This window comes from Aethalodelphis obliquidens, unplaced genomic scaffold, assembly GCF_003676395.1.
Source record: "Aethalodelphis obliquidens isolate GAN/ISIS:26980383/991018 unplaced genomic scaffold, ASM367639v1 scaffold62, whole genome shotgun sequence".
Lineage (NCBI taxonomy): Eukaryota > Metazoa > Chordata > Mammalia > Artiodactyla > Delphinidae > Aethalodelphis > Aethalodelphis obliquidens.
The window spans coordinates 460,113-470,068 of NW_020838006.1; the positions used below are offsets into that span (position 1 = coordinate 460,113).

General features: G+C 42.7%; 1 protein-coding gene across 5 annotated transcripts in view; it reads right to left on the reverse strand.

Moving 5' to 3' along the window:
* SLC4A7 (solute carrier family 4 member 7) overlaps positions 1–6,716 on the reverse strand; it is a 124,262-nt gene extending 117,546 nt beyond the window's left edge. The window contains exon 1 of one of the 5 annotated variants that reach the window (XM_027088346.1): positions 6,528–6,716. In XM_027088346.1, the coding sequence (XP_026944147.1) occupies positions 6,528–6,575 (48 nt within the window). In that variant the 5' untranslated portion in view covers positions 6,576–6,716. The remainder of the gene's footprint in view (positions 1–6,527) is intronic. The other 4 variants (XM_027088345.1, XM_027088344.1, XM_027088343.1 and 1 more) reach the window with 4 other exon arrangements.
* Between the last annotated feature and the right edge of the window lie 3,240 nt (positions 6,717–9,956).

Below are 9,956 nucleotides of genomic sequence, written 5' to 3' on the forward strand. Positions count from 1 at the left end.
AAGCAATGAGTCGCTGAATTGTTACCAAGTCTGTATTCTCATCATGTGAGATAACAAGATGGTAAATTTCCTTTTGTTAAATCACTTGGAGTTGCAGTTATGTAACTTATAGCCAAATACAACCTAATAATATAATTTTATTTTTAATTTTATTTTAATTTTATTTTTTATTTTAATAAAATAAAATAAAAATTTTATTTTTTTATTTTAATTTTATTTTTTTATTTTAATTTTATTTTAATTTTATTTAATTTTATTTTTTAATATAATTTTATTATATTTTATTTTTGTATTACTTTCTAATAAAAAAAGTTCTTATCAATGACTGCCAAAAAAATAATAATAATAACTACTGTCATCTAGTTAAGCAAAATATAAGACTATGAACTTTCAATGAAGGCACAAAACCAAACTGAGCTAATTTTTAGACTACGTCTTGGCTATTTTCTGAATTATAAACCCCTTTGAGATCTGAATGTAAAACTATTTGACCCTCTCCTAGATAATGCATATAAACTTAAAATTTTTCAGCTTCTGGGGATTCACGGACCCCTGAGGCCCTTCCACAGTCCCCATGGGCATATCTATTTTAGAAGCAATTTTAAATAGACAGTGCTATATTATCTATGGCACCATCAATACCCAACTCTAGGACAGAACTCAGAGTACTTTTCATGCAAAGCTAATGAAAAACCAGCAGAAAATTCGCCATGAGGTGTTCCTTGGTGCCAAGTGAATAAAGCATACTCAAAGGGATCATATTTAACAATTAATGATATCAGGCAAAGTAAATTCTATTAAATTACTGTGGGAACTTTTACAAGGGGTTGTGGTCTGATTTTTACACAGTTGTCTCTTATTTTACATAAATAAATTAGGTTCTTACAGGATTAAGAAAGTTGGCCTTTAATTCATCTTATACAATGTGTAATCTTATCTGGGATTTTAAAAACGCAATACATTTTACATTAGACAGTAGTATCTACTAGAAATATAACTGCAGCAAATTTGAACATGACTGTGTAGATGCCCAGGAGAAACAAAAAAAATTCTGTGTGCTTTAAATGCAGATCAAAGAATCCCCAAGCATGATTATAGTCATGCTATAATGATTAGGAGAGAAGAGGTATTAAATTGAAAAGGTGATACATGCAGGGCCACCACATTTGGTTTTGAGGGTGATACCGAAGAGCATTTGGAAGACAGAACCAGTAGGGGCTGAAGCCCAGTCCAGGCTCCTCTCATCAAGCCTAATGCTAAAGTTTCATCTGTCATAATTCAGACAAACACAGCCCTGTAATACCCTCTTCCCTCCCTTCCCTGACACTTCGTCCACCCAGAACCCCACCCACCCATGGCAAATATTAAAAAGTGCTAAAATTTTGAAAAGGAAAGATGTTTTCTAGATCAAGATAATATCCCAGTAGCCAAAGTATAGTACAATGGGAACTTCTAATTTGAATTCTCAACAAAAATTTGTTCCTTAAGGACTTATTTTAACAGAAACATCTCCAATGAACTCAATGGGAAGAGTCTACTATACATAAATTTGCTTTATTCCTTTTTTGTTGTTGTTGAATGTATCAATTCCTAAAGTGAGAGGAGTTCTGTGTAAGTATTGTCAGTATTTTTTCCAGAATAAAGAGTAGTATTAGGCTGAAAATATTCTGTATATAAAAGAACAGGCACCAAGCACAAAAGCACCAAGTGTTAATTATGTTATGGGAAATTATGAGAAAAAAAGATTTTGAGTATCATCTTGTCCCTTCTCATGCTCTTTATGAGTACAGGCATCTTGCACATGTGAATCCATTTTCAAAGATATATCCATTTCCCAAATGTCTCATGAGAGATGATATACAACTCAACAGCTCTCCAAATCGAGCAATCTGACAAAAAGAAGCAATGCAGTCCTAGAATCCGGAGAGAAGGCGATTCTATACTGCCTGACATGCGAAAAGAATGAGAACCAACTGATACCAGTCAACATAACACTCTCTACAAAGAAAAAGAAAGACTATTAAAAATATTAGTGCATCTTTTCTATTTTGTTATGAAAGGTATATTGTGTTTTACCCTTCACTGTGATACTGTGCCCCCCCAAAAAACTGCTCTAAATAAACTTATCAAAATTCAAACTATGGGGCTTCCCTGGTGGCGCAGTGGTTGAGAGTCCGCCTGCCGATGCAGGGGACACGGCTTCGTGCCCTGGTTACGGGAAGATCCCACATGCTGTGGAGCGGCTGGGCCCGTGAGCCATGGCCGCTAAGCCTGCGCGTTCGGAGCCTGTGCTCCGCAGCGGGAAAGGCCACAACAGTGAGAGGCCCTCGTACCGCAAAAAAAAAAAAAAAGAAAGAAAAAAAAAATTCAAACTATGGCTAAAGAAAAATTAAAATACTTAAAAATAACCTCATTGGAGGAAATCTGAAAATATGCTTAAAATAGCCAAACTAGAACCTTTCTATACTGGTATATCAGCTCCAGATAAATATGCATATCTATAGCATAATCTCATTATCTTCCTAAATCAAGCACTGAAATAGTGTTTGGCCACTCTCATCTTACAGCAGTCACTGAAAAGCATTCAGCCCATGGAAGCAAAGAGTCAGTACTTTAGGAATCCAGGACTACTCCAGTCTGCTGGCACTCTGCCCTCAGGAAGACTGTCAGCAGCAGCATCACCAAACACCATCGTAACACTATGCCAACCACAGACCCCTTCATGGTTTATTATCATTATACAGCTGACCCTTTAACAACGCAGGTCCACTTATATGTGGATATTTTTTCAACAAACACATACCACATCTCTACACGATCCACAGGTGGTTGAATCTGTGGATGTGGAACTGCAGATACAGAGGATTTTCCACTGCATGGAGAGTCAGAACCCCTAACTTCTGCGCTGTTCAAGGGTCAACTACAATTACAAATAATCCTAAAAGTCTCCCCAAGTTGTAAAATTCAATGAGTACTACTCAACAAAATACATCAAGTTGTCTGCTAACAAAAACAGAGGCAAACTTCATTTTAAGTTAGAACCTTGGAATATACCCGCTTTGTACAGGAATCAAAAATTCTCTTGTTCAAAAGGAGGCTAAAAAAGAGGGGGAGGTAGCTAACTGAACCTTCACATATATAAACACTTACCTTTATTACTGATACATGCTTATTGCAAAATTGGAAATAATGTATGCAAAAAAGTAGTAACTATAGAAGAATCCTTAATCAATAAGAGAAAGCTATAATATAAATCAAAAGCCACAATGAATAATCTATAATATTAACCCTATGAATCACCTGTATGCTCCTTGATATAAATGGCCCATTTTGTGAGTTGCAGATACTATCTACTTTAAGATCACATTTGCAGCAAAATACAGTAAGAAAGAAAGGGAAGGAAAGAGGAAGAAAAACCCATTACAGGATGTTGACAAGTATAAGTGCCAAGGTTTTAGCACACCACATACCACTAAAATAACATACCAGGTTCCTCCAACACCAGGTTACTTTGGCTTTCGATTTTAACCTACTCAATTAACAGGAGTTTAGTGTAACAAAACACTCTATTTTCATATCTTAAGTTCTCTTAGAAGAAAACCTGTGTACTTCCCCAGCTCAGTTACCAAATAAACCAATTCTTCAATCCAACTCAACTGTCCCACAGTTTCAGTTGGACTGATGACAGATTTGCTATTGTTCCCTTTATTACATATCCACAGATCGTGGCCCAGAGGTACCAACTATAAGGCCAAAAGGGAACTAAAATCCTTATAATGTGCCTGGGGTGCTTAATATCTCTAGAGCTAACCATAGCTAGTCAGAGAGCTCCCCAAAGAGAATGCATACTTAAAGACCTACCAAAACACCTTCTACTACCAATCACCACTGAATTCATACCAGGTTGTTAAATTCTTTCATTTCTACTAACAACTACTTTTCTAAAAGTATTTCTAACTCATGAAAATGTTTTAACTGGCACTCACAAGTGGAATTAGCAGGAATGCAAATGCTATCACTGTATTCACTACACATGCCAAAATAAACTCAGTGAGGTTAGGTTTCTGCCTACCTTTTCTGCTTATATCCCCAGTGCCTGCCACCTAGGAGATACTTAATAGGTAGTGGTAAAATGAATGAAATTACGTAACAATTATTAACAGAATCCTGTTAAATCATATAGTGCTTAAAAGTAGAACATTTGCTAAAACCTGGGAACCTTCTAAACAGTGCTATTTGTTGTAACAGGATTTAATCTATACCAGAAAATAAGAATGACAGTTCAAATCAATTCTCAGGGAGGCCTAGGATAATGAGTTTTTGTACAAAGCAAACAAAAGTTGCATTTTTTTCTATAAAATAAATGCCTTTCCTCAAAACCATAATCAATGAAAATTACAGAATTTTAAGAGCAGAAGAAACCTTAGAGCCTGATTTATGAAACAGATGGGCTCCAGTTTCAGAGCAATATAAACTGCCACCAATTTATTCAAAAATTTTTGCATAATTACTTATCTAAGATAGAATTTTAGGAGTAATAATTTTATTCTTTTTTTTACTATGCTAAGCAGTTGGCTAGGGGTTAGAGAAGTTATGACTGATGAATACCATAATCTTCCACTTTTATGACATGCATTTACCATTGGAAAATCAGTGAGGAAAGAGTTAATTTTGTCAATACAAATAGTTCCTCTTCCCAGTTTTCAAGTAATAGTCTCTACTACTTAAACCAACAGTTCTCCTGTTCTCTCATTCTATTTTTAGACTGTATGATAGCTTATCATATTTGATTTATATTATCAATTTGTACATGGTTACTGTAGCCAAGTCTTATCTTCCCAAGATTTAGGAGGTATACCCTTCCAAAGTGCTCCCCTGCCATGCCATTAATAACGGTGTTTGATAATCCCTTTGTCATTTGTCTCCCTCATTTGAGCAGAGCTGGTTCTGTCTTGTTGGGTACTACAGAATGGGTTCTAAGTAGTGTTAGCACAATGAATGAATGAATGATTTGGAAGGCAATGGCATTATCAGAGGCCTCCTTTGCTAGCTAAGGAGGCAATATTTGAGAACACATCATAGTTTCTCTCCAGCTTTGTTTATGTAAACGCTGAGGCTCTTTACTGTTCTGAATTGAAAGTTTGCAAATAATAAATTTAAGAACACTCAAGTGTATCTGATACATAGTATCAGGGAAGGTGCTAAGAAATACATCTAAAACAGTTTATTCAAAGGCCACACAAAGAATTACAGAAGATCCTTAGGACAAACGAGCTTCCAGGATTCCATTACCATCAATATGAGTGATCTTCCCAAAAACCACTGCTAAATGACTTCACTGTCTGGAGACTAAGTTTTTCTCCACGTTTTGAGAATTTATAGTTGAACATGTTGAAATGATGAATGGCTACTCTCCAGGCCCTTACAATAACCTTTAAAAGGACGGGGGGAGTGGGGGGCGGGGGATAAGTGAAATTCTTGAATAAAAATATGTGAAAAGCAATTTTCCTGTTAGTTGTGAAAGACTGGACGTTTTTCACTGCAACCTTCCCTCCTTTCCTGGTCACCAAGTAAGAGCTGGAAGCAGGAAAATTTCTAACACCTCTATGCCCTTTGAGTCACGAACTATGAAGGGAGGAAAGAATCACAACCGTGGGTACCTATGCATCCTATATGAAAGCAGGAAGTCAGTTTCTTGAGCGTGGGCCACCCGTCCGGCATCCCAAATGCGAATGCCGACCTTTTGAAAGCCCACCCCCACTCCCATCTCACCCTGAAGCCACCCCCAGCTTCAGCGGAAAACGCGCTTTTGCTAGGCTGCTGTAAAGAGCAGCGCGCAGGGTCAGAACACCTTCCACTTTGCACTTGGCCTGCGGCAGGAAGACACTCGGGTTCTCGCCAGGAGAGGAGGAGGCTGGCCGGGCAGAGTCGGCACTGAGACGCAGCCTTGGCCGCCAACGCAGGCGGCTCGTCCACGCGGCCGGAGAAGTCCCGGAACAAAGCGTGCGGCAGGCGGGTGGGGAAACAGGGAAGACGGAGAAGATTTAACCAGCTCCTCACCACGGCCTGTGGCTTAGCCAGGTGGGGCCGCGCTCCTCCTCGCGGGGAGAGGATGGGTTTATCGACGGTCTGACCTCAAGTCCAGCGCCAAGGCCACTGGAACCGAGACCTGACGGGGAGAACGTCGGCAAGGAGAGGCGAGCCCCGCGGAGAGGAGGAGGCGCCTGTCCGGCTGTTGACCGGCCGAGCTCGCGGGCTGCCGGGCCCCCCGGATGCCGAGACCCCGGGACGCGGCAGCCGGGATGCCGGCGGCGCGCTGCCGGCCCCCCACGCCGGCCTCCTTGGCGCCGCGCCGCCCGCCCCCAGCTCCGGACGGTCACACAAAGGGGCTGCCCCGGCGCGCCGGCCGCCTGCGGTGGGGGGGCCCGACCCGGGACCTGCGGCCGGCCCGCCGCGCCCCAGCCTTTGTCCGCCGCGCCCCGCGCCCGCCTGCCAAGGAGCCCCGCCGCCCGCACCCTTCTCGTTACCCGGGTGAGAAGCGGTCTCATCTGCTCTCCGGCCCCGTCCGCCTCCATGGTCGGCCGTCCAGCCGGCGCGGTCCGCCCGCTGCCGCCGCCGCCGCGGCCGAGAGCCGGACGCGCGAGGGGAAACGAACGTGCGCTCGTGAGCGAGGCGCTCGCGTGGGGAAAGCCGTGAGACAGAGACTGAGGCGCGTGCGCGGAGACCGCGAAGCTACCTCTCGCGGGCTCTCGAGGCCGCAGCGTGGAACGTGGAGCAAGCACTGAGCTGGAGGGAGGCCGAGGCGGGGAGGAGGGCGCCGCAGAGGCCCGGGGGCGGGGCCAGGCCGTGACGCATGTAGGCCCCGCCCACACGCCCGCCCCCTGGCGCCACGCCCCCGGCTGGCCGGGGTCCTCCCAGGCGAGTCCTGGCCCGGCGGCCAGGCAGCCCAGAGGTGGAGCGGGAGGGTGGGAGGAAGGCGGGCGTTCCAGCCACTCGGAGGCCTTCGGGTTTCCACACTCATCCCGGCGCCACGCCACCTCCTCAGGAGGCCCGCCCCTCTGTAAAATCTTAAGTGACCAAGACTAAGCGTGTAGCTCGTTTTCCTAGTCCGAGGGGGGCTGGGGGTCACCATGGCGCCTACCTCCTAACCACGTTCCTCGTGGCAGGAGGGAAGAAGGTCGCTGCCCATTACAGGGGCGCTCACGGGAACCCCAAAGGAACTAACGGGTCGTTAGGAGTGCTGCAAGGTTTTTTTCTCTGTTCTGTTGTGACGAACTCCAACTTGGGGCCAGTGAAACAGGGAGCATTCCTGGCCAGGTGTTCTTGTGTGCTTGCGCCCCTGACCGGGCACCACTGCGGCACCCACACCCAAGTCCACCCTCTGGGGCACCCCCCCCCCCAATATCCACAGCTCTAACTGCGCATGGTGACGGTGCCTGCTACACAGGGTCATTGAAGGATCAAGTGAATTTCTATCCTTAAACGTACCCGAAACATAGCATGCTTATTAGAGGCATTATTGTTTACTAGGTTGTCTTGCGTGTTTAAAAAAGAGAACAAAAAGATTAGCTGGGAAGAGCTAAATCAGTGCTATGGAAGGAAACTTTATATTCCAGCAAGTCTGGAGCGCTTACCCTATCCATCTCAAAATAGATATTAGTAAAGCCCTTTGTCAGAAATAGTTGAGTATGCTGGATGACTCCTTCCTGGTTTGGGTCTTAGTCCCCTTTTTTTCTAAATTTCCCAGAGAGTTACTTCTAGGTGGGCACCCATTATTCACTTACTGTATAAAGAAGCCTACAATTAGACTAAGGCAAACATGCTGCATCTCTAATCCTCACAACACCACAGTATGTTTTCTGTTATCCCCATTTTACAGATGAAGAAGCTGAGCTTCAGAGAGGTAACTGGTTTTAAATCCTAGTTAGTGGAAGTGTTGTATTGCACCATTCTAATGATTCATTAAAGAAAGTTGTACAGCAACAAGGAAAAGGGATGAAAAGATGAAACAAGAATGAAAAGGAAAGAATATGGAGAAAGAGAGGAACTGGAATCAAAAAAAAATAAAAGAGCCTCCTAAAGTTGTTTAAGGCTTCAATCACTTTTACCCATACCATCACAAGGTAAATATGATTTATATTGAAGAATTAGTTCTGGGGTCTCTTAAAATGCAGCCTCCCTACCAAAAAACTAATTAGTGTATACAGAACATCTTCTATTCCCTTTCTCTGCTTTATTTTTCTATACAGCAGTTATTCTTTTATAACATTCTATATATTTATGCCTCATTATGTTTATCATCTGTATACACACACACACACACACACACACTGATGTAACAAAATTATTTTAAAGGCAAGACAAGAAAAATTTAACATGCACTTTTTTCTGCCATCTGAGCCACTACCCTCTCCCCTTTCATGTGTATTGTGCATCTGCATTACACATTAATTAGATCCCCTTAGAAGACACAGGAATGCCTACTAGCCAAAAAAAAAAAAAAAAAAAAAAAGGCAATATCCTCCTGGCACCAGCAAGGTAATTCCTTAGGAGATAACATTCCTTTCTCAATCCTGTAAGGGGTCACAATGACCCACTATCACCTTGTTGGACTATGTAAACTGTCAATATACTTTGATATATAACTGTTTGTCTCAAAAACTTACATAGCTGTGCTTTGACCTCTAATGGGCAGATCAGTCCTCAGAGCCTTCTGAAAGACTATCTTCTGGGTTATAACCCTCAGATTGGCTCGAATAAAATTGTCCATTTCTTTCTTAGGTTGACTATCAATTAATTTTTAAATTATCGATTAATTTTAACATCAAACACAGATTAATGTGTGCTCCAGGCTTCCCTGGTGGCACAGTGGTTAAGAATCCACCTGCCAGTGCAGGGGACACGGGTTTGAGCCCTAGTCCGGGAAGATCCCACATGCCACGGAGCAGCTGGGCCCGTGCACCACAACTACTGAGCCTGTGCTCCAGAGCCTGCGAGCCACAACTACTAAGCCCGAGTGCCACAACTACTGAGGCCCGCATGCCTAGAGCCCGTGCTCTGCAACAAGAGAAGCCACCCAACGAGAAGCCCGCGCACTGCAATGAAGAGTAGCCCCCGCTCACCGCAGCTAGAGAAAATCCCGCACGCAGCAACAAAGACTCAACACAGCCAAAAATAAATAAATTAATTAATTAATTTTTTAAAAAATGTTTGCTCCATGTAAGCTTCATGCAAACAGTAATTTTTTTGCCTGTTTCATTTTCCTGTTATATTCCCAGCATACCTAGAAGAGTGGTTGGCCTTTGTAAGCTTTCAGTACCTGTGTTAATTGAATGAATTTGGGAGGTGGGGAAGGTGGGAGGCAAACTTCCTTTAAGACCTAGGAGCATCCTGGGAGAAATCTGAGGATGTGGCCAAAGTAGTGACAGGAGCAAAATAGGAACCTATACCCTTGGTGCCAGAGTTGAAAGAGCTAAGTAGGCAACTTCAAGAAGGGCTTAAAAATATATGTTCAGGAGACCATGCTAGAAAATGAGTTTCTCTTAATCCAACTTGTGAAAAGAAAATAATAAGCCCTTGGTTTATTTAATCCACAATTATTTTTTGAGTGACCTCTCTGTTGCCATGCACTTTTTCCACTCCTCAGTTCATCCCACCTGCTGGAAAAATAGTGTAGTAAAGGTCTGAATTATAGAACTGATTACTCTCAATTGCCCACTTAATTCATATCCAGCCAGAGTTCATCCCGAGGTGATGGTTGCAGTAAGTAAAGAAGATAATGTATTAAAATTGCTTTCATGCAAATGGTGATGGCTATAAAATGTTCAAAGGTCCTGAAAGGCAAATTGTTCTCTTAGTATTTTAAATACTCATCCAAAACGTAGTACAGGGAAACATTTGCTAACCAAAGGTGAATCTGAACCTAAATTCATCACTCATGATGAACTTGTAGCACC